General features: G+C 37.8%; 1 protein-coding gene across 3 annotated transcripts; it reads right to left on the bottom strand.

Moving 5' to 3' along the window:
* Positions 1-1377: 1377 nt before the first annotated feature.
* LOC110048936 (equilibrative nucleoside transporter 1-like) lies at positions 1378-24654 on the bottom strand. 3 transcript variants are annotated; one of them, XM_089287995.1, is made up of 16 exons: positions 24435-24654; positions 24236-24325; positions 15408-15489; positions 13584-13705; positions 12669-12763; positions 12175-12225; positions 11813-11898; positions 11430-11478; positions 10939-11036; positions 9939-9987; positions 6825-6920; positions 6316-6413; positions 5398-5512; positions 5221-5306; positions 4334-4533; positions 1378-3378 (listed from the first exon to the last, which is right to left on the bottom strand). In XM_089287995.1, exons 1-16 carry the CDS (start codon positions 24446-24448, stop codon positions 3267-3269), a joined length of 1443 nt encoding a protein of 480 aa, XP_089144121.1. In that variant the 5' UTR covers positions 24449-24654; the 3' UTR covers positions 1378-3266. The 3 variants fall into 3 exon arrangements, with proteins under 3 accessions (XP_089144121.1, XP_020610353.2, XP_020610352.2); XM_020754694.2 differs by having other exon boundaries at positions 24236-24654; XM_020754693.2 differs by lacking the exons at positions 24236-24325; positions 24435-24654 and adding an exon at positions 17788-18116.
* Between the last annotated feature and the right edge of the window lie 588 nt (positions 24655-25242).

The following is a 25242-nucleotide window of genomic DNA, read 5'->3' as shown; positions in this document are numbered from 1 at the left end:
TGCTGTGTTTGTGTTTATTAAGATTAGTTACAAATTATTGTATAATTGTTTCAGGGTGATAAGAGTTTTAAAGTGGTTGCCCCCCTCTACCAGAACAATGGTTTTAGATTGTGTTTTATTGGGATCAACCGTTTTTTGGTTGGTTGGGTGTTTTGGTGTCTTATTGGGGAAAAACTGTTTGCGATTGGTTTTGTTTGATTTAAGTTTTCAACCGGCCTCAAAACAGGTTGAAACAGTTGAAAAAGCATTTGCGTGATTATGCCGCATGGTTAAAGGTTGCGCAATGACTACTCCCAGGAGTTATCGCATTTCAACCGAAAATGGTTTGGAAAGTGTTCTAATGAGATTCGCCAATCATATCAACCAGTTGTGGTCGAAAAGGTTGATCCAATAGCATTGGACAGGGGGAGAGGAGGACCTCAAGCTAACATTTAACTTTAATGTTCATTTTAAACAACTGTCCGTGAACTGGAGACACCACTATTGCTGGCACCACTGCAAATTGTAATGCTTTTTTGTTGTCATTGTTGGATTGCACATTGCATTTAATATTGCATCTTGTAACAGTGTCTAACAATTGCACTGCTTCAACATGAATTGTGAGAGCATGAACCCACTTTTTCTCCATTCTTTTAAAACTCTGCTGTGATTGGTTGAAAATGTTCAGGTGGTCCACATACATGAATTCATTCCAATATTTGTGCACTCCTTCCCAACATTTGGGAGGAATATGTGATAAGCCAAAAGATCGGCTTCATAATTACTACATGTTCTGCAGGCTGGTGCCGTCTTCAGCTATTTTACAAAACAGAACCCAAATTTTCTTCCAATATCTTTGTTACTGTGCCTTTCAATAACACATGAACTCTGACGTTCAAAAACGAATTAATGACTGAATATTTGACTGCTGTAAATCACACTCGTGGCAAAAGCCAATGAACTTTGAAAAAAAAAAAAGGAAACAAACGAAATGGATCAAAAATGAGATCCCTGAAGATAACTGACAGAAACAAACACAACTATTGATTGCGCAGAGTTCACATGTTATCGGGGGTACAGTAATTAATGCACATCTTATCAAAAATGTGTGGAGGTGTGGTGGACTCACGGTGAGTATGTCACCTCCGGGTTGAGTGGTCTGAGTTCGAGCCCTGGCTGGGACCATTGTGCTGTGTTCTTCGAAAAGATGCTTTACTTTCAGTGCTTCTCTCCACCCAGATGTATAAATGGGAACCGGCAAATTTAATGCTGGGTGTAATCCCGTGATGGACTCACATCCCATCCAGGGGGGTGTAGAAATACTCCTAATTGCTTAAAAATACTACTAAAACCAAAGATAAGCCCCAGCCTGACGGGCCACTTGGCTTGAATGCAAACTTTTATCCAAAATGTTAACTGCCATTTTTATTGTATCTTTAAGTGTGGTAATATAAAAGTATGTAAGGCTTTGTTTGTATTTTTCTTCAATTATAAAAGTAGTTCTGTTCAGTTTCTAGACTAAAAGAGAATGGTAATTCACGCAAGTTTGAAAAGAACAGTATTACATTGAGCTATGTAGCCAGTGTTGTTAAAATAGATTTCAAGAACAGAGTGCCCCTGCATGAAAATTGTATGAACAGTTAAAATAGCTTGCAATGAATGATACTACCACACATGTATGTAAATGGCTGATGAAAATGTAAAATTGGATAGTAAGGATACTTTCAAAATATTTTTACAAGCTGGCATTTAGCTTATCAAAGACGACGGTTTCAAAAGCAATAACCTTCACTGCCCAGATCAGTGAATCGAAATGTACACAGTTTAAAATGGGACAGAGTGTACATCTAAAATGGACATTGTAGTGATAGAAACATACTGCACTGTAATAAATTTCAACAATGATAATAAAAAACAAGTCCAGAAAGTGTTTTCTCTGTTTATAATAACTTTCATAGCTGAATTTATATTCAAAATAATTTCAGAAAACAGTCTTAAGAAAATATGCTCGCTGATTGGTTAAAAACCGTGTTTCTATAACTCGATAGAAACACAGAACTAGGACAAGCTGTTGATGTGATGATGGCACGAGCAAAGAGGAGTTACATTTTGATAATCACAGTTAACTAGTTGTTTTCCTTTTTTAGTCGCGGTATTTTCTAAAAGAAATAGAAAACATGTTCTCCATGTTTCTATCGAGTTAGAGAAACACTTGTGAAAGTTTGGGAGAACTTGAAAAAGCTGTGGAAACACTCCCTTGCGGCTCGTGTTCCTACAGCATTTCTCGTACTCCCAAACTTCCACTCATGTTTCTATAACTTGATAGAAACCCAGTACATGTTTTCTATTTCTTAAATACTGAAGTCTTTAAGCTTTCTTAAAATTTCAGCATTTTACCAAACAACACACTGACACCATACCAATGCTATATCCTCTAACCCACAAAATAAGTCTTCCAATGTGGAAGACGCTTCTGACACTAAAGTAAATTAGGGATTCAACCTTCTTTCATAAATATATTGCTTATTTTTAAGCATTACAGTCAAACCTCTCTTTGCAGACAGTTATTATACAGACACCTCTATACACCGACAGTTCATGCTGTCCCAGAGAAACTAGAATTCATATTATGGTAAGTCCTCTAAAATATGCATACCTCCATAAGACAAATGTTCCACCTCGGGTCATTTGGTGTCTCTTAGACCAAGGGTTTCATTGAGGGCCGGGCACTGTGCAAATTGACCGGCTGTGAGGATGATTTTGTCTGCCTGGTTTGACCCTCCAAAGGAAAGTTTTTCTTATTAAGAAGTTCAGTTCAAAAAGTTTTTCCCACCTGTGAAAACCAGTTGCCCTCTTGCTGAAAACGTTGATGAAACCCGTGTGTCTATGTTTAAGAGGTTTGACTGTATGTTTTTGGCATCAAACCATGATGATCTGAAAATTTTATATAATTGTTTTGGCTGTTATTAACAATGTTCGTTTTCATTAACTTTAACGTTTATTTCCAGGTTTCAATTGCACTGAGTGGTCCTCACACCACCAACTTGTGAATCAACTGGATAACACTGCAGCTTATACTGTCAACCAATTCACACTACAGCTGATTTCAGAACACATATGAATAACTTTGTGATCCACACGGGGAAGCAAGCCCAGAAGTTTCTGTAAATTCCATTGCAATCACTGCTGCAGAACTGCTTCTAAGTGTACACCCCAGCTTAGCCTCCCTAAGGTGCTAGACACAGGACTCCAGGAAGAAGTGATTAGTGAGCAGTTTGAAAGTCCTGTTAGAGAAACATGGTGATAACAAATGAAAATCCTGCTCCCATTCCTAAGCCAATGATCAACATGAAGGCCATCATAGTGCCTGCTGTCTCTGCATGTTTTGGCTCCACTGTGCTGTAATGGAAAAGAAATATCGAAGCTGCTAAGTTTCACTCCCAAGGACTGCAGTGTTTAAGTGTTGAATGGTCACATGTTAGGGTTTCATCCACAGACTGAAAAGTTAGATCCACCTTGTACAGTATAACAAACAGTACCACATGAACATACTGCTCAATAGCTTTCATTTGAATGGTCACACACTAGGGTTTTATCCACAGACTTAAAAGTTAGAACCACCTTGTACAGTATAACAAACAGTACCACATGAAAGTACTGCTCAATAGCTTTTACTTGAATGGTCACACACTAGGGTTTCATCCGCAGACTTAAAAGTTAGAACCACCTTGTACAGCATAATAAACAGTACCACATGGAAGTACTGCTCAATAGCTTTAATTTGAATAGTCACACACTAGGGTTTCATCCACGGACTTAAAAGTTAGAACCACCTTGTACAGTATAACAAACAGTACCACATGAAAGTACTGCTCAATAGCTTTTATTTGAATGGTCACACACTAGGGTTTCATCCACAGATGTTAAAGTTAGAACCACCTTGTACAGTATAACAAACAGTACCACATGGAAGTACTGCTCAATAGCTTTAATTTGAATAGTCACACACTAGGGTTTCATCCACAGACTGAAAAGTTAGAACCACCTTGTACAGCATAATAAACAGTACCACATGAAAGAACTGCTCAATAGCTTTCATTTGAATGGTCACACACTAGGGTTTCATCCACAGATGTTAAAGTTACAGTAGAACAACCTTGTATAGCATAATAAACTGCACTGGTTAATAGAGTTTTATTTGAATGGACACAAATTTTGTAATTTTGTATGTGGGATGGCATTTTTGTAGTATCGGCAGAAATTGGGGTTTTAAAGTTAAATGTTACCAGCATACAGTCCTCTCCAAAGAATAAACACAAAATGCAAACAACAGAAAATGATATTTTTTACTTACGATGGTCCGTACATCATGCACAAGCTTCCCAAATAACCATTTGAGATGGCAAACAGCACCATGAACAGAATGGGGAAGTAATCTTCATGAAAAAATACTGGAGAATGCTCTCTTGGCTGTGCATTACAAAATGCAAACAAAGGAAGAAATACAACTCTCAAGAAGCAGAGGAGCGGAAGAAGCACACCATCTTTACCAGGCTGAAAGAAAGTTCAGGAAGATAGTGATTAGGGAAAAAAAATAGCAACAAGATTTTCTCTGGTTACTGGTTGTATATTTAGCTGGTTGCCTATTACTAACAGCAGCTGTGCAACAAGTCACTAATCTTCCAGTCTTTACAATACAAAGGAACACAGACAAAATACGGAGGAATCTGAAAACTTCAAACCGTCTAGGGGAATGTAAATTGGTCTAAAAAATTGGGAAGTTTGTAAATTGAGTGTAAATTTCAACTGACTTTTCGTGGGGTTCTAGCTTTTCAAACCATCTAGCAGAATGGGAATTGGTTCCAAAAATTGGAAGGTTTGCAAAATTAAGTGTAGATTTCTCCTAACTTTTTTGCCAAGAAGGTTAAAATTTGTTTTAATTCATTGAGTCTTGAAAACAATTGTTGGGGGGGGGGGGGTGTTTTAAAAAATTATGATTCCATGGTACTTAACAAATACTTTATGTGTGGACAGTAGGCAGGCACAAACTTGCTTGATGCATTCCCATAGTTAATGTTCAAACCTTTATTGTAGCTAGACCAATACCTCCCTTTGGAGAGTACGGCAAAACAAGGATATACTATTACTATTGCCAAAATGAATTATAATGAGTAGTCACTGATCAATTGATTGATGGGTTGATTGAGTGATAGTTGCAGCACATGGATTTTAAATACATACCCACTGTACAAAAGATGCTGCCAGTCTGCCACAGAAGTCACCAACATTGAACAATAGGAAGCAGGTAACTGGCACAAAATAGGTACCTTTAGAAAAACAAACAACATGGTCAATTCTTTCTTATTTCCACAGTTAGGGCAAACATATCATTTTTATCATCAAGCATCAGACACTCACTTGTCCAAACTGTTTTGTCGTCATCATTGACAGATCTTATTCTTGATGTCAGGGAAGGAAATGCTGCTAATGTTACAAAGAACACAAAGGCCACTGATGAACCAAGCTTGAAAATCTAAGAACAAAATAATAGCAAATTAAAGCATTCAAATTTTGTAGCCTGAATTTCCTGACAACTAACGGGTTAGAACATTATTTTTATTCAATGGCCTACAAGTTCCAAAGGAAATAAAAGTTGTTTCTATAAATAAGCAAGCAGAAAGAATACAGTGCTTTAAGTTCCTGGAGAGTACAGTTGAATCTCTACAAAACAGACACCTATGTAGGCAGATAGCTCTGATAGGTAGTCAATTGGTCATAGATGGAGCCACATACTGTTACTACTTTTAAAAAACCCATAATGGGACAGTTCTTCTCTGGAGACACTTTTCTGGTCTTAAGGGTGTATGTTCAAAGGAGATGTAGACAATATCCTTCCTTAGGTGCAAAAATATGCTTGGATATTTGTACATGGACAACATCTATTCCGAGAAGTGAACAGTTTAGCAAGAGCAAAGCTTGAAGAAAACTGTGAGCTTCAAGCAAGTGATAATGTCTAAGGACAAAGAGCAGAGCATATTTTTGTGCCAAATTGAGGCTATTGTGTTTCTTTTCCTTCAAATATTTTTTTCAACACAAGTGATGTTAAAATTGGGGACTATCGCTCGGATATTCCCCACTTTTAGCTGGGGTATATTCAGTCATGTGACGCATTTAGACCAATCCTGTGCAAGTGAAAAGATATGATGGATTTTATAAACATTACCTTTCCACTGTGACCAAAAACACTGATATCAGACAGAAGTTCCCAACAAAACAGTAATTACACAAAGCTTCTTATAAATTGGCATATATTGATCAGAATCAGCGCCTTCTCACCTGTCTAAAGATCAACAAAAATGGTGGCTTGTCACTTCTGACTATTTCCACATCTTTTGGATGTCCACTGACAGCAAGAAGTTTTTCTTGATCCAAACCTAACGATTAATTAAAATCATATGTCAATGTTGTTTTAATTTCTTTCTTTCGGCCTTTGCAGGAAATCAACGTAAATTATTTTAATTTAATTAACAAATTATTTTATGGAACAAAAACTTTATTGTCCTTTGATTTTATCACTGGAAGAAAAGGCAACAATAGGCCTAACAATTTTAATTTTGAGGTACAATATACAACCAAGCACAGGTGGAGGACTACAGAGCGGCATTAGTATGACAGAGGACTGATATACAAAGTAAAAACATATTAAACTGGTGACTTGGGGAGACTCAAGGAAAGGAGTTAAAATGGTAGCAAATATATGGCCTTATTCGACACTCTGGTGTAAGGAGTTATGCGAGGTGAGGACTGGTAAACTACAGTTGAAGTACAGTTAATTTTGTTCTTACTTAATGTGGAGTGTTTGTAGCCTCCTGATTTCCTTGTTGGTGGTATTTGCCAGTTTGCTAGTCTCTCAATCTGATCGGCTTGAATACTTGGAAACTCTGTGGACATGAAAAAAACAAACAAACAAACAAACAAACAAACATGAATAAGTTGCAGCATCTATGTACACTGTAGGTAAGAGATCACAAGAGATCTATGATTTAAAAATCTTGATGTTGGCTTGAAAATTTAATACATTTATTTAACTCTTGGAAAAAAAACCCCAATAAAACCTTACTAAGGTCAGAGCATAACATATAAGCTGATGATTAAAGAAACTTTCCAGTTTTCAGAATTTCATTCTGAAGTCTGGTTGCTACAAAAATTTTCTCATAACATTATATCATAATTTTCTCACTATTCAATATCAAATAACAATAAAAGTTAATTTACAATTGAATGGCTTAGTGCAAGACTGACGTAAGTGACTTTTTCGGGTGAAAAATGATTTTTTCGTTCAAAAGCGCCCAAATTTTTGCATGTGGTCTCCAACGTAATAGGAAAACATTGCCCTGTGTTTGTATTCCTTGTTTTTTTCGCCTGGTGTACAAAACAAAGTGGAAAGTTTACTCGCTCAAAGACGGGATCTGGAAATGAATTTCTTCAACTACGTTGTGACGTAAGCTTGCGTTTGCATTATTTTGGCGTGCAAGACAACGTCAAGCTTTCGATCAGACAAGTTGAAACCTCACCTGTTGCATGAAGTCCGCTTATTTGACTCATATTTGCGCCCGCCTGGCGGTGAAAGGACTTCATTAAGTCCGGAAACCCGTAAGTCACTAGCATATCTCAAAGAAGCGAGATGTGTTGCTGTTCCAAGATCGCTAAGCGGTCGAAGGCACACTGAAGCCAGGCGAGGAGTTTGAAAGCACTTCTCATGCCAAAAAATGAGTCGATGGCGAGAAGTGGCCCATTTGCCAAATGTTGCTGTGCAGAACGTTTGGAAATAAAGAAGTGCTTTTAGACTCTAAAAAAATCTGTTTAGTCGGCCTGTAGGCCTTGCCGTGTTGAAGTTGCTCAGGGATATCCCATAATAATCTTTAATGCATCTCGATAGGTCTTGTCAGTCGATCTCAGTCGGCAATGGAAAACGTGACAAACTTACATTTCGCTCAGCCAACCGAATATTAATTGAAACAGAATCGACGGAAAAGATTTTTTTCACTGAGAAAAGTAATGTATTACTTCATTTAGACAAAAATAGCCCTAAGCCCCGATTCTTTCCAGGAATAAATGGCCAATGTTTTCATGTAAGAGAAATGATTGATCCAAAGTCGCGATTGTTGACCATTGTTGTGTTACAGTGTGACAGTTGACCTTTTGGGAACTGGGGCAAACAAACGCCAATCATATTATGGACTAGCGGCTTTCGATCGCTTGCCTTTATTATCATGGAATCCCAATGGAATGATTCGTTTGTGAGGTTAGAAGATGGCGAGAGAAAGAGACAACAGTGTAAGTCTTTTGTCTTTAAATATGCCATTCCTTTTGCTATATATTTTCCGTTTGTTTTCAGTTTTCCCGCTTAGATTCAGTTCAGTGTTTTCACAAATATACAGGGTATTTAATTATCGCAGAGACGGAGCAATTTCAGATTGACTCAGCCGTTCAAGTACTGTAATTCGGAAAAATCGTCTCTCTTCGAATTTCAAGCGTTAATTCCTTGTGGCAACATTTCACGAAATATGTTTTATAAGGTATTTGTTGTTCGTCACGCAGTCAAAGTAATGGCAAGCTGCGCTGTTATAGCTCATTGAATTTCAAAACGTTTTACATCGCAGTAGCACCTATGAAATGCCGCATTTCGCCAGTGATTTTCACTTTTTTTTTTTTTGAAAGAATGCAAAGCAAACTCTTTTTAGTTCTTAAGGAGTTTCATGTTTTCACTGATTGCAAAACGTTTCACGAAATATGTTTTATAAGGTATTTGTTGTTCGTCACGCAGTCAAAGTAATGGCAAGCATCGCTGTTATAGCACATTGCATTTCAAAACGTTTTACATCATCGCAGTAGCACCTATGAAATGTCGCATTTCGCTAGTGATTTTCACTTTTTTTTTTCGAAAGAATGCAAACCGAACTCTTTTTTGTTCTCAACGAGTTTCATGTTTTCACTGATGGCAAAACGTTTCACTCTCAGAAGATAGGTAACCACCGCTAATAGACACTGGTCGTTGACTTTATTTCGATTCCCGATCATGCATGCTGTGTTTATGAAATGAAGCGTTTTCTTGTTTTATTATTTTCCCTAGGCTAGCACCAAAATAGAACTAACCCTACCACAAAGTGTTTAGAGACTCTAACCCTACGCCCTAGCCCTAGCCCTAGCCTTAACCCTAAACCCTAGCCCTAGCCCTACCCTAGCCTTAACCCTAAACCCTAGCCCTAGCCCTAGCTCTAGCTCTAGCCCTAGCCCTAGCCTTAACCCTAAACCCTAGTCCTAGCCCTACCCTAGCCTTAACCCTAAACCCTAGCCCTAGCCCTAGCCCTAGCCCTAGCCCTAGCCCTAGCCCTAGCCCTAGCCCTAGCCCTAGCCCTAGCCTTAACCCTAAACCCTAGCACTAAAACGGTAACCCTAACACTAAATGCTAAACCTAGGCCAAGGGTTAGGGTTTGCTTTTAGGTCTAACGCTAGCCGTGGGGTTATGTTACCTTTACTGTAACTGTCAAGCTATAGGCTCATCTTTCTCTAAGGCCCATGTTCATCCATTTCGTTTTGCGGCCCTGTATTATTGTTTTGAAGTCACCGTTGTCCTAATGTTTCTTTCTTTTTTTCCAAAGACAAAGCGCAAACCAGCTAAAAAAATATACGGGGCTATGCTCTTCTACTCAATTGAAGACGACACGCAAAAATTCGGGCGCTTTTGAACAAAAAAATCATTTTTCACCCGAAAAAGTCACTTACGTCAGTCTTGCACCAAGCCATTCAATTAGGTTTTCCATAGGTAGTTTAACAAATATTATAGAAATTGACTGTTTGTTTCCAGTGAGACTGGAAGCAAAACAAACCATTGGGTTTTTGAGCTAGCCAATTTATTTGCAATACAAGAGAGAGCAATAAAGGAAGAATTCACTTACTTATCTCACTTCTTTGGTCATGTGGTGAAATGTAATGTCTGGCAAATTTCTATTAGAGGGAAAAACCAAATAAAACAACCATTATTTTTGAAACTCAAATTACCACAGACTACTACCTCCAATCACGTGATATTCAAATGAAAACTACTGAGGAGCCTCTGGTAATGGACAACTGTAACTAACAACTCCTGCTGCTGGACAGCTTCCATAGTCAGACAAAGATTCTAGTATGCACCTCCACAATACAGATGCCTCTTTATCATGGACATTTCTCTTAGCCCGAGAGAAACTAGAATTCATATTATCTCTATAGTGCTTAAGGGAGCTACATCATAGTTTGCGCATCTTCAAAAGTGAAGCCCAAATTTATCAAGTTTGTAATCTGTGTTAATAATCTTCTCTGTCCTTTACCATCTTTGTTCCTTTATGATTTATTATTATCTCTCTGGTGTTTTTCTATCTTAGTTAACTACTATTTACTGGTTTCCTTCAATTTAAAGGCCATTTTGTGTGTGGCCAAAACAGTAACTCAAAATACTGTGACTGAGCTCCTTTAAAGATTGTCGTTTCTGACCGATCAGGGATCATGGATTTGCCAGTTGGGCTGTGGATTCTGTCTTCAACTTGTCCACAGGGCAAATGAAGTTTCTTGGAGAGATTTTGAGAAAATTCAAATTACAGAACTACTGTAAGATATAAACTTTTTGGGCATTAGTGAGAATGACTTACAGGCCAGTATATCATAGTAAGTTTGAATGTGCAGGAAAAACAAGTCTGAAAATTTGTTTTCTTTGTACCCGGCAGTCTACCTCTGAATACAGAACTTCCCCTAATAAGTTTACCACATACAATCATGATTTTTAGTTCCAGGAGTGTAGAACAATGGAAGAGTGGAAGACTTTATGAAGGTTTGACTGGAAACTTAACAGGTGTCAAATAGTTAAATAGCCTTCACTGAGCTTTTCCAGATGTTACATAAATTCCTTCCTTAAACTCTTACCATCCTATGCAGCAAGATGTATGTCACAAGACAGAAAGTTAACACAATAACTGCCGACATGAAGTAACCAAAACCACTGCTTATGGCATCCTTTCCTCCTGAAACAACAACAGAAAACCAAAAAAAAATTGTACTGTTTACCAAAACTTTAATCTCCAAAATTGTTTCAGCAACAATGAGTGCTGCTACCTCTCCTGAAAGGTAAGATGCATGAACTCCATCTCAGGTTCCATCCCCCTTCCAACACCAGCAAGTTTGTTGGGGAGCCTTGCAATTTCATTTACACACTTGGAGGATGGGGGTGGGGGACGGGGCAGGGAGCAATTTGAAAGTAAGTGTTTTGACTAGATTTCAACATGACGAATCTCACCAAGCTAGAATCCAAACCATTTCATCAGGTAAGTAATTTATGGGTTTGACAGCTCAATAAATGACTCTGGTATCATAATGTTCACTTTACCAAGTTAGTTTCGAAAATGGTGCAAGCTTACCTAGAAGAGAGAAAATACTTGCCAAAGCTGCAAATGCGCCCCCAACACCCTGTTTGAAGAAGAAAACACAAATCACAGATGAAGTGAAATTATTCTGTTTTATCAAACACCGTCTACAGAGTTTCAATATTTTTTGGTCGGCAAATGTGCTAACAAGTACATGAAGAGTGAACCACAGCACCTCTTGCTTATCACTGACTTTTAAATTTGTTTATGTTTAAATTTCCAAAAGGCACCAAAAAAACAGAGTCTGCATTTGAGCTGAGAAGCTTAACAACTGCATGGTCTCTTGAAAAGCAGGTTTCCAAAATATATGTCTAGCTGTTGTTCTGACTAGATTGAAATTATCACAGATCAGAAGTCTGATATAAGCACTATTTTACCTGGCCAGTCATAACAGCTCCAGTGTATCTTTGCGGCATCATTCCACACACGCCAAACAGTCCACCCTGATAGACTGCACTGGTCACTGGTGAAATTAAAGCAGAACACAATTTCATTGCATGCAACCCTGGGTGATGCAACAGCCTAACAACAGTGCTCTGGACTCTACATCCGGGTCCGGGTTCGGGCCAGAGTCATTGTGCTGTGTTTTTGGGCAAGATGCTAGTCTTATGGTCCTCTCTCCGTTCAGGTACATAAGTGGGCAACAGTGAAATTAAATTCCAGTTCATGATCCTTGCACATTAATAACAACAACTTAATACATAAAGTAATACACAAAATTTATATAATGACAACTTACTGTTAATTAGGACAATTGTTCCAATGGTGATATAAAAGAAATCTGTTGTCCCTGTGAGAATCGAGAAGAGGAGCAATTAATTTTTTTGATTCTATAACGGGAATAGCCAGTTAACAGGCAGGAGAGCACTGTTATTTTTAAGAAGACAAGAGAAGAGCATAGAGAAACATGAAACAAAGAAAGTGATTCTCACACTTCTTGAATTGACAGGATTAGGATTTTTGGAGATACAATTCACTTGAATTGATTCATCACAGTGCACACAATTTCTATATATTTGACTCCGAGGTCTAGCAGATATATACATGTGTATCAAGAGGTGATACTATAATATAAATTATATAATTTTTATATAAATGCCAATTTTACCCTGGTGTATGGTAATATTAACTGTCTTATATTGTTACCAGAGGTAATGTTGAACCACAACATAATCAATAATGATTTGAGGAACTTTGTAAGAAAATCTAAAATGCCAACTGCAGACAACTTACAATTTGATGTATCAATGACGACAAGGACTGTCGTCACTACAAAGCACAGCGTCATAATACAAACTGATGTGAGCATTCTGACCTGAAGAGAAACCCTGAAAAATACACACCACACACATGTCAAGAAGCTTTTCCTGACTATAACTGACAGCAGTCTAAAGTTAATCTTTTGATGAGTCACTGTTATGTCACAGTTAAATTAATGATAATTTATGGCAATTTTAAAGAATACGTTCAGTTATCAACTGCTAAACAATGTTTAAATATACTATTGCAGCTTTTAAATAGTTATCATCTACTATTGTGACAACATCTAGTTACATCTTGGTAATGTTAACTGCACTAACAATAAAACAGGCAGAAAATGTTTTGATGTTCATAATCAGTGACAGCTGCTGGAAGTCACCTTTTGGTCTTTTAACTTTCCAAATCTCCGTATTGGGCAAGGCCATGTATATGTAGTTTTGAAAAAACATTAGTTTGAAAAACATTATGCTTGTGTAGGAGTTTTATTTATGTTTTCAACAGGAGGGCAACTGGTTTTTACAGGCAGGCAAAATTACATGTATTTCAACTGAACTTCTTTATAAGAAAACTTTCCAACTTTGCACTCAATGGTCAAAGCAGGTGAGGAAAATTGTCCTTACAGCCGTTCAATTTGCCCGGTGCCCCGCCTTAACGAGACCCCTGCTTGTGACAAGTCATCGCAACCACAAAATTTTTTCCTTTGTCAAGTGGTTCTGCATGGATGTTACCCTCAGGTTCAGACTAAAAACATTTCCAACATAGTAGAACCTTTCCTTCTTGACACCTTTACATTACAACCAGAGTTTGGTCACAGAGAGACTGGAAGTCATCAATCTCTACTTAGAACTACAATACCATGGATATTACCTGTTCTGAAAAAAATCTTACTTGTGTTTAAAAAGAGTGTTTAGCAAGAACATAAGAACATTAGGAACCATGGCTGCCACTGAGAAGTAATTTTCAAAGCTGTGCTTCAGGTCCTCATCTTTCTTCAGTTTTTCTTGAAAATACTACAACAGTTAAAGTAAAGAATAGGTTACAAGTTATTTCTATGTCAAACATTGATTTGACATTACAGATTGAAGCAAAGTTTCTTTTTCCACTAATCTGCAGTTTAGCCATTGATACTGTAATGATTTACCCACTGTATACCCACTGTTGGAGCTTAGCAGGCAATAGAAAATAGCCCCCCCAAAAAGTATACTCGCTGATTGGTAAATCATCTTTCTATAACTTGATACAACACAGAACTAGCATGATGTGAAGATGGCACAAGCAAAGAGAATTTATATTCTAATGATCGAAGTAAACAAGTTGCTTTCTTTTTCCAGTCACGGGATTTTCTAAAAGAAATACACATGTAGAAAACATGCTCTCCATGTTTCTATTGAGTTATAGAAACACTCCAGCCTATAGTTTGGGAGAACTTGAAAAAGCTCTCACCTGTTGGCTGGTGTTCCCATAGCATTTCTCTTTCTTCCTAACTTCCACTGGTGTTTCTATTTAACAATAAGATTATGAGCTCGAGATTTCTATGAGGTGATAGTTGATGAAGCCAAACGCCGAATCAACTATTCCCTCATAGAAATCGAGACCGAATAATCTAATTGTTTTAGTAGAATTCTAACTGAATTTTCCTTCAAATAATGATTCCAATTATTTCTGATCTTAGTATTGAACTTCACGCTTTAGAGAATTTACATGGACTGAATTGTCAATTTGACATTTGCAGTTGTCTATGCGCATTCATCAGTTTCTGTCAAAAATTTCAAGCTTTTTAATTCAAGAAACCGAAAATGCCCTCCTTTTAGTCTTCTCAGCTGTTTGATTATCCATTCGTTTCTAAATGTTCTTTCAAAACTTTGGAGAATCGAGGAAACGTTACAATTTTTTCAACCGAACCAAGTCACTGCACACTAATGGCTGATAGCGTGCAATGGTTCAGCCAATCGGATTGCAGCATTTGCATTAGTATACTAGTAGAATTCTACTAATAAACAATTAGATTAAGAGCTAGAGATTTCTATCACAAGATAGTTGACGAGGGCTGCGCCCTCGTCAACTATCATGCATAGAAATTGAGAGCAAATAATCTTAAAAACCTAATAGTTGTTCGATACTTCAGCTTAATCCTCTTTACAGACACTTCGAAAATACCAAGAAGCGGCCATTATTTTGTTAACAAGGGCACACTGCTACGCTTCTCACTATCTATCACAGAATGGATAGTGAGTAGTGTAGCCAATCAGAGAATGGCATGCGTGATAGAACGCTAGTAGATTTATATTGAAACTCAATAGAAACACAGTACATGTTTTCTATTTCTTATTATTATAGATGCACTGCTGGAAATTATAGAGTGCATACAGTGGAATTCTGTTTTTTTTTTTAACTTCCAAGGGAAACCAAAATCTGTTTGGAAAATTGGGTAATGCAAGAAACTGGGGATAAAATCACATTGTTCAAATGAGGAGAGGAAAACAATTTTTGGTTCATGTTATCGGGAGGTTCGAAAATTGAGTGTTCAAGAAATCAGGACCCAGATGTTGGAAGGCCAGTGCAATCACCACTCCTTCTCAGATGCAAAAGTTTTTTTTTTTCGCTTTTCCAAACCATTTTCTAAACCAAATAAACAATGGCCTTCCACGTTTTGCAAGAAAACAATGCCCTTTTGAGGAAAACCATCTTCTATTTGGTAAATAATCTACTTACTGCATGAGCAGTGATAAACATGTTCCATGGCAGCAGAGTCCCAACTCCTTGAATAACCATGATGAGATACACCACATGGAACCTGTAGGAAAAAAAAGTGACCTTAAATAAATCCTCTCCTCGTTAAAATAAAAAGGTAAGTTATGTAAGGCTCAGACTGTGGGAAAAACAAAAAAGAAAACTATTTCTTTGCTTCCCTTTTGGCTTGCATGCTATCTGTTAGTTAACATTACCCATTGTGGCCCATACAAGCAAAGCAAAAACATTACTTTGTTGCAGTATATTATATTACACAATAATCATTTCAAATATTTTTAACTATAGATAATTATAATACAGTTGGACCCCACTAATTTGAACTTGGTTATTTCAAATTCCCCATTACTTCAAACTCAAAACATTTCCCTTGGAATTGTTCTTCAGTCATGTACTATTGGCTATTTCAAACATCCGCTATTTCAAACTATTTTTCGATTCCCCAGAGAGTTCAAAATAGCGGGGTTTCAACTGTACATACAATCATGTATATTTTTAGATGTGGTACAATTACATTACTTAAGCAATATCGATAAATACATGTCAAGGCATATTGGTTACTGCTTTGCCTTAGGAGCTATAAAAAAATTTGTTTTAAATTTATGTCTCCTCAAATTGAAAGGGCTTTAATACTCCTTAGTTTGCAAAATAATACAGTGAAATACTGGTTTTTCAATCAACATCTGAGAGAATTGGTTTAAAAAATTGGATACAAGAAGTTAGAGGAATGCAGGGTAAAACTGAAGCGTTTGATTGAGGGGAGAAAGGACTAAAAGTTTGAGTTATTAGGAAATTTGAAAGCTTAGGTCAAGAAATCGGGATTCCCACAGTATTATAAAACACAAGCTCAAATAACACAATGCAATAATTATTGCATTATTTTGCACATAGGTAACTTCTGTTACCTAAGAAATGCTCTCAAATCTATTAAACACTGCAGAATTGGCTGTTGAAATAATATTTCTGACTCCTTAGTGACAACTGTTTAAATATTGCTGCCATGCATTCAAATATCTTCAAATACCTGACCATTGACTGGCAATAAGATTCTTTCAAGTGACCATCAGCTCATAAGAAGCTTGAATAACACGATATCGACTGAGAAAAATTTGAAAATATAACTGCCCAGGTAAAACAATTACTCAAAGACTTATTCACACTGATCCTCAAAAGAGGAATCATGCCTTGACACTTTGCTGCTGACAGAAAAAGATTTGCTAAACAGAAAGCTCGGAAGCAGTTTTAAGGCATGTCAAACAGATGAAATAAGAACTGCAATCAATATTGAGGTTATGATTAAACTGTTTTCAAGATCTTGAACAGTACCACTCACAAAATACACTTGGTTGACTTTTCAATATTGTATCAAGTTAAAAGGTACAAAATTAATGCCACCCACGTAAAAGTGATTTGTGGTTAACAAACCACATGTATAAAGAAAACCACATTTTGGCAATGGTTTTGGGGGTTGGAAAAATTCTGTGACGTTTACAAGCTTGGCGGGGTTACATATTTATCTTGGGTACAAGGGCAAAGGTAGTTGAATTTCCGGACAGGAAATTTTAGCAGCAGCGTGCACGAAAATCTCTTCGACTTAGCGTGAACACTACTACTTAAATCTCCTCGTGACTGCATACTGAAAATGCGAAATAATCTGCGGTTTTGAAGTAAAAAAAAATATGCAAACTACCCCTCTGTTATACGTGTCTATAATTCTAAAATTCTCTACCTTCCAAAAATCTAGAAGCTTACTTCTCTACGTGAAGGTAAATTGCTTTCAACATCACTATCGTGGCACGAAATATTGCATTAGATCGTTATTTTGATAACAATATTGATTTAAACATGAATTTTGCGCGGAAAAAACCGAAATAATGTAACAACCAAAAGAAAACGCAACGTTTAGAGGGACGGTAAACATCCATTTATTTATCTAATCGCCGTTCATCGATTTTCCAAATATCTAAAGCGTTAAAGAAAACGATGTTTGAATTTTAGCTCGATAGCAACAAGTATAACATTAATCAGCACAATGGGCCACCATCGTTAACAGCATGTTCCTTCAAAAGCAAGACAAGCTCCACAAAAAGTTAGGCTTAAGCTCGCTTACTGAAGGCTACGCAAAAAATGTTCTAAAACTCATCTTAAGACAAGCTTTCTTTGAACTATGCAGTGCTCAGAACATGCTTTCACAGAACTTTAAAAAAAGAAAACGAGAAGGGAGTCGGTGACACTACAGTTGATGACGGTATCAAAGCATCGATCGCGAAATAACACCGCCACAAGTTGAGCTAAAATCTACCTTTTTCTACCTTAATACCTATACTAACTAAGTCTAACCTACCGATCTCGTGGTTCCATTGACACAAGTAGAGTTTTCTTCGCAGGACTTTTATCCTTCTTCTCAAGAAACGTCTCAATTTTCACTTCTTCGCGTCCGGCGCCCATGTTGGAAAAAAAAATCGAGTTTATCTCGGCGTTGACTTCTTGCGAGATTCAGAAGCTAAGAAAAACTCTAACGCACTTTACACGAAAACTTTTCTAAAACTCTTATGCGCGAGATTGTTCGAAGCGTGCTAAGATTTTGCAGCAAAAGACTTCTGCTTTGTCAGCTTGTTAAAAGCTTTTTTCGCTGGGAGCGGTGAACGCCGGAAACCAAATGAATGACACTTACACGTTCCAGATGACTGCCCCACAGAGGGAGGGGAGGAGAGTGCAATATCTCTCATAAAAAATGTTACTTTATACTTCCTCCATAAAGCTATCTACCCTATCTTTTCTTAAGTTTACATGCCTAGCATTCGTTCTTAGCAATTCTTTTCTTAGTTAGGGGTTTTCGTTGTCTCAACCTAAGAAAAATAGCTTTTCTAAAATTGACACTTACCCCTCCCTACCTAAAGTAAGCAAATGACCTTACCATCACGTAGAGGTCACGTGTTGCGCGAAGCGAAGCTTCTGAAGAATGCGACTTTGTATTTTCAAAGTTTTGCGCTTGTTGCGGGATTCTTTTGATTATTTCAACAGCCTTACGTTCTGCCGACAAAAGTTATTTCCTCCATTCGGCATCTTCATCAGCGAATTTCGCAAGGGCACCAAAATGTTATTTGATATGTTAACTTGAAACCGGAAATCGCATTCAAAAAAAGCCCGTATCATTGTGTGATCAGCCGTTCATGTGACCACATTGCGACGCAAATGTTTTTATTAAAAATGCTAATTTAGATATTTCTGACCTTCAAAACTCAAGCTTGCAAGGTAAAAGGGCGGTGATCAGAAGTATTGGTTGTAAATTGATCTTTTTTAATCGATCAAGTGTAACACAATCTCACTTCCGGTCAAAGCAAGTGATTATGTAATCGTGTTCTGAGTCACATCAAAATCAATTTTATTGACTTTTGTTATTCCCCACTGCAATGTTATGTAAAAAACAAACAAACAAAAAACAAACAAACAAACAAGTAGAGAAATATCACTTGAATAGTTGGAATGAAAATGAAATCAATCACAACTCATGAGAGTCTGTTTTCCTAAAGGTTCCCGTAGGAGGAAGGATGCCAAAGCCTGGTTCACACTAGTGACATAACAACAAAACGACATCGTCACAAACGACGATGTAAAATGGACGTTATGTTTGTAGTGTGAACATGTAGACATAATGACATATTAGCAACGTAACAGCATGAACATAATCAGGGTGTTCATTAGGCATCGGGGATCAGAGAATTCTCCGGCTAAATTTCAAAGGCCTGTAGCCATTTTTTTATTTTTAAAAAATCATTCTCCTGTTACTTTACACTACTCTCCTGCTATTTCAAATATTAACGAAAACCCTGCATAATAACATAAAGATAAAACTGATCTTTTCCTTATGTCATTATGTCGCTATCATGTTCTAAAATCTCGACTCTGGATGATGGATGATGGACGCCCTGGGAGGGGGATACTCCCTAAAATTTTTGGTGGGGGTGCATGGCCCGAACCTTGAAACTTTGAGTTTTAATACCCTATAATTTCAGACTTAGGGAAAAACATCTACACCCCATTTCAAACCTCTAAAATAAGTAAATGGCTCTAACATATGACCACAGCTAACCAGAGATTCCAATTCGGTAAACTTTTGAGAAAGGCTACAAAATGTGCCAATGTTGATGTGGACAAAAATAGTTCCGTGTTCAAAATACCCAACTATGTCAAGCCAGAGTGAAATACATACATTCTTTCAGGCCAAAATGGTGATATTCTTTGCCCTTTTTCAGACCAAAACAGCTCAAAAACCATACCCTTTGGGGCTGCACATACCTATATAGCCAATATAAAGGAAAACCAGCCCCCCTCCCCCCAACACCCACACACATTCTTTGAGGGTGGCAAGGGCAAAAGTTAATGTGGGACCTGTGAAAGGTAACCAATTTAAAAGATAAATGTTAATGAACTTGAAAGATTATGTCAGACATGAGCATAAGCTTAGTCAAACCAAAATTCCAAGCTTGAAGTTTATGCTGTCTTTCCAGTCCATGATCATGGGATTTTCTTCTTAATGTATTCAGTCATGTAATTATTTAACTATGCTCATTATTTACCTGGAGAATATCGTGCCAGTACAGCCACTGTGTCTGGTTTTAAAATAATTCAAATCAAAAATTTGTCCATTATTTTGTAAATTAGAAGGGAATCCATACAATTATAACACAGGTACCATTGGAAAAGGCTTATTGCAAGTAGCCTGTCTGATATCCTGTGTTTAGTGATCAGGCTACAAACATTTAAATTTAAAGGACCTGGATGACCCTGGATAAAAGGCTCTCTCTCTATCCCAGCCTTCTCTCTCCTTTCCACAGACAAACAAGTACCAAGCCCTTCCCAAGTGTTCCTTTCACTGATTTCTTTTCCCGTTCATCTGCCTGCAATTTTAAGGCCAAATTGCTATAGCAGATGCAGTTCTAGAATAAATGGCGACTGATTTTGACCAAAATGATGGACGGTCATGACGAGTACAAAAGGCGCAACTTAGAGATGGGTCTGCGACCACACTCCCCCATGGAATGTTATGGATTTTTAACTCTGTTTAAGTCCCTTTTCCTGGGTTTCCGAGTCATCCTAAAAATATCTGAATGATTTCTGTAAAACAGTGGAAACCACTACGGATCTGTACCTGCTTGGTATCTCAGCTTATAGTGGATGTGTTACATAATCTAGCTAGGTCCACGGAAAGATTAAGTCCTCACAAAGGGAAGAACTAAATCTGAATTTGCCTTTATCCAGGCAAACTTTTTACAAGGGCTTTCTCCATCTTAGATTTAGTGATTTTTCTTTTGGAGGGCATCACGTGTGTTGGCGCAGCTCTGGATTGAACATTCCAGGTTCCAGTCCTGCTGCCATCACTATGTTGTGACTCAAGCAAGACACCCACTTTACCCTCAGTATCTCTCTAATGCCTGGATATATAACCATGCAAAATTGTTCGGGTAACATGATAGAATGCTAAGGAGTAACTTGTTGTTGCCGGGAGCAGCAACACTTCTAGCCCCTCATGATGCAGAGACCACAGTGCAGGGGAAGGGCTTATGACTTACTATGATTAAAATGGCTAAATTAGACAACTAAGGAGACCATTCCCCGGGGGGGGGGGGGACTCCCATGTAAAAAGACAGGGGTGCTCGTCAGAAATTTTGAAAAGAACCCCTGCAAGGTACCAAGATCCAGTTTTGTGAGCGTGGCTTGAAATTTTTCCTCCCTTAAGGTCATTCCACTGAAATAGAACCTGCAATGAGATTTTTGTGCAACTTTGGATATTTATTGTTTATACTATAGGAACTTAAATTTTGAAATAAAAATGAGGGGTCCCCATGTTCGTTTAGGAACAACAGCACCTTGTTTATATCCAATAAATCCTTACTATAGTACCATAATACTGTATTCACAATTGCTTGCTAAATTCACGTTTCAGACGATTGTTTTTTGTTCTACACTGAGAATTGGTCCATATTTATTTTACACAGAGACATTTATTTCTCAAATATTCAAAACAACAGAAAAAATTATAGGTCACCATACTTGTTTGCGAGAAAATGATGATTTACCACTATGGTGAGATCCAGCTGTAAAGAAAAAGCCACCATTTTTTAATGTGCACGCACTAATCAAGCATTAAATTATGCACAGAAGGGATGCGCAATGCAATACTGGGGAATGGCCTTAACAGGTACCAATTCTCACATAACACATTATCTCCTGTCATATTTTTTCGGCTCATTACCCTAGAAGGTACCTTAATAGCTTCCGCTGTGGACCTTTTGAGCCTAAACACCCTAAGAGGTACGAAAACTGTGTTTTTAACCCCTAAAAGGTATGACGAGCACCTCCGTCATTTTTTTATGCGAGTCCTCCCCCGGGACCATTCTGGGTGTCGCAAGCATCATAGATACCCTTTTACATATAAATTCCCCCCCCTTACCTCCTCCCTACACCAGGCTGGTCATCTCTATACCATCAATAGGGCTGTAAGAGTATGTAAATCAACACTAAACGCATACACAGTGAATTTTACCCTGGATTTTGCCACATTATTTTCTGAGATGTTCAATTCAGCATCTATGAATGACTCAATGTTTATTTATCAGAATTACAGTGGAACCCTGCCTTGGTTTGGTTTCAGCAAAAAAAGAACCCTGCCTTATGGCCTCATTATTATGTACAGCCACTTTATTGTGGCCAGAAGAGAAGCTCAGTCAGTCATTTTCCCATTTTAAAGAACCTGTTTAATACATGTACAGTCACTCTGTTAATATGGCCAGATTTTTGTGGCCAGTTGATGACCAGAGGTCACCAGATTAACAGGGTTCCACTGTAATATTAAAGTTGGAGAACCAGTGCCACAAAAGTCTGCACTGGCCTAGTGGCCGGTCATGCCAGTGCGTACTTTTATAAATATGCTCTCAAGTGATAATTTCTTCAGCAGTGATAACAGTGGAGCAGAACTCTTTCCTTCTTAAAGAGGTCTGAGGAATACTTCCCCAGAAAAATTTGAAATGCATTAGATGTGCTTGGTGGAAATATGATCCTTATGAAGTGCTTGAGGGTGGAATTAAATACTTTGGTGGTATTATTGCATGAACCAAAACAAATAAATACAAAATTGTTCAAGACTGTTTCCATTCACATTGAGTCTACAGGGGCGTAGCTAGGGGGGGGGGGGGGGTCCTGGGATGCCTGTGACCCCCTTTTGTAAGCCTTTTTGAGCAAACAACTTTCAACAGGTGGTGAAAACGACATGACAATCTGGTGAGTACCCTCACTTTGACACAGTGAGAACCCCCCCTTTGAAAAATCCTAGCCACGCCCCTGATCTCACACTCAATGTGCAAGGCTTGAATGCTCAGTCTCTGGTTTCCCAAGCAATGAAGAGAATATACCTTTCTCGCATTCAACTTCAGTGTGTATGAAAAATAGCACTAGAGTAAGGTTGGGGTGGACATTTTCATACATTGATTCATTGACTTTGACTTTACCCCATTGTTTGTTGGAATACGGGAAAGGTTTATAGATGTATGTGGATGTATTTCTACCTCCCTCTCCCCCTCCTGGTCAGGGTGCTTCTCTATAGAACCACTGTGATCATTAAAAAGTGTCTTGTACAAGGACAACACAATGATCCTCGGCAGGACTTGAACCTGTTTGCTTAATCCCTTTAAGATGATTTCCAGTCCATACTGTGCAGTCTCAGCACCCTAAGTTTACAAAAGTTGTAAATCTCACTCGATAGAATGCGAACTGATGTTATTCATTTTGAACCACATACTTTATCTCCGAGACCTTTCAAATTCTTTTTCCAACAGCTTCATTGATTTTTACAGCTGTGAAGTTATTTCATCAAGTGACCTGAGAAAGAACGAAGCATAGAGCCTCCACCACTTCACCTCCATAATGGTGGTTGTTTTGAAACTTTGAATTTACTTCATGTAAGTATTTGCAAAATGCTTACATTTTGTGATACCTCGCATGAAACAAAACAAAAAATGCATACAAACTCTTGAGAGTGTACGGACTGGAAATAATCTTTAAATCCAAATTTTGTTTCTAAATGACAACATGGAACAAGACCTTAACACCCCCCTCCTTCTTTTCTATCCTCAGTTTTGGGTACTTCCTGTACCAAACATGTGACCATATTGCTGATTTGACATACCACCCATAGTAGACAAAGGTCTGCATAATTTGGTGCACTCAAAGTTCAAAGTTGTTTCCCGGCAAGCGAAAAAAATCCAGGCAAGTGCATTCTCTCAGCCATTCACTTTGATGGCAAGCACTCTCAAAATTAAGCTTCCAACACTGACCCAGGGTACTTGCAATTTAATTGGTACAGGGTGTGTTCCCTGGACATTGTATATTTGTAACTGTTGTCTCTAGACGATTGCCTGTAATAGGGTATCACTTTTCACTCAACATAATTATTTGTTCAATTCAATCATTAAACTTTACAGGCTAGGACATACATAGAAAAGAAAACAACAATCGAGGTGATGAATCTATGCAATATTTAACTCTTAACTATGAGAATTCAACTGATGAGGCGATTTCGATGTAATAAGGAATTTAAACAAATTAGCAAACAGAATAGCTCCAGGGGAGAAACTGGTTTACGCATTCTTCTCTATCACTTAGAGTGACCAAGGAAATGGCATAGACCGGTCTTAAGAAAGTAACACATATCAGCTTACAGATTAACTCATAAAGGTTTAAAATAATTTCAAATATTTAGCTGGGAACGAGATTACTCAGGACTACTCGCTTACTTGTCTACCGGTTCGTTCTGTATGGATCGAGGATCGCCCAAAAGCCTTTCCTTCGACTCCGGATCCTTGACGACTTTTCGTCCCATTTGCCTTAAGGAGAAGAACTTCTTAATACCACTGGCTGGAAAATCTTCCGCTAGAAGTCGACTGGAGTTGCGAAGGAAATAACTGAGGCTAGAAGTTTTGGTCAACGTCTTACCCGACTGGCATCATCGGTGTCTATTTTCATTCACGTGAGCGTCACGAAAGCTCTCTTAGAGACGTGAGCAAGCGTCGGAGAATCTTTAAATGCAGTTAAACAAACGATCTACCGCCGTTTTTTCCAAAGAAAAAGAAACACATGCCTATTTCCTAGTCAAACTACAGAAAACGTCAGCCGTTACTACAAACTATCAACCTCACATCCGCTACAATCAAAAGTTCATTACGTAACGCATGCGTATTACTGGCGCAGTTACGCGGCAAAACTTCAGCCAATGATAAGTTATGTTGTTTGTTGTTTTTGTTTTGGTTGTTTATCGGTTTGTTGATGATTTTCTTTTATTTGCAATTTCTCTTTCTCTTAGTCCATGAAATACATTCCATGCTGGCTGGATATGGTTACTATGAAATAGGCATTACGTATAAATTTTCAAATGTGTGATTGGCTGGTTTACCCGACACACCCTGAACATGCCCACTGTTTGAACCTCCTGCACAATGTATAATACATCTTTTTCGTCACTTTTCAAAAGCTGGCATTTCAAGTTCAATTCAAAGGGTATTATCAGAATTTTTAACTTCAGGCCAAATAAAGAGGTAGTATTTATATAGCCCTATATTTCAAAAGGTGGAGTTTCAGAATTTTCCAATATTTCTTGTCTCGATGTGAAGTTTATATGAAATAATTCATATATGAACTGCGGTTGTACATGAAAGTGAAGAATGATCATCGCAGTAAATTTTCCAATTTAAACAATTGGAAAAAAGAAGCCTGAAAAAAAAAAAAAAAATCAGGGCTTCAACGG

The sequence above is a fragment of the Orbicella faveolata genome, unplaced genomic scaffold, assembly GCF_042242905.1.
Source record: "Orbicella faveolata isolate gen_17 unplaced genomic scaffold, um_ofav_v1 contig_15, whole genome shotgun sequence".
NCBI lineage: Eukaryota > Metazoa > Cnidaria > Anthozoa > Scleractinia > Merulinidae > Orbicella > Orbicella faveolata.
The sequence above is the reverse complement of the archived record's forward strand: the minus strand, read 5'-3'. Positions and strand labels throughout refer to the sequence as shown.

What these genes read in the sequence shown, in the direction of transcription:
- LOC110048936 (XM_089287995.1), bottom strand. An exon ending in TGTTTATCACTGCTCATGCA is followed by an intron (nt 13,706 to 15,407) that starts GTAAGTAGATTA and finishes TAACTGTTGTAG; the next exon opens with TATTTTCAAGAAAAACTGAA. An exon ending in TGACCAAAGAAGTGAGATAA is followed by an intron (nt 6,921 to 9,938) that starts GTAAGTGAATTC and finishes TCATGTCCACAG; the next exon opens with AGTTTCCAAGTATTCAAGCC.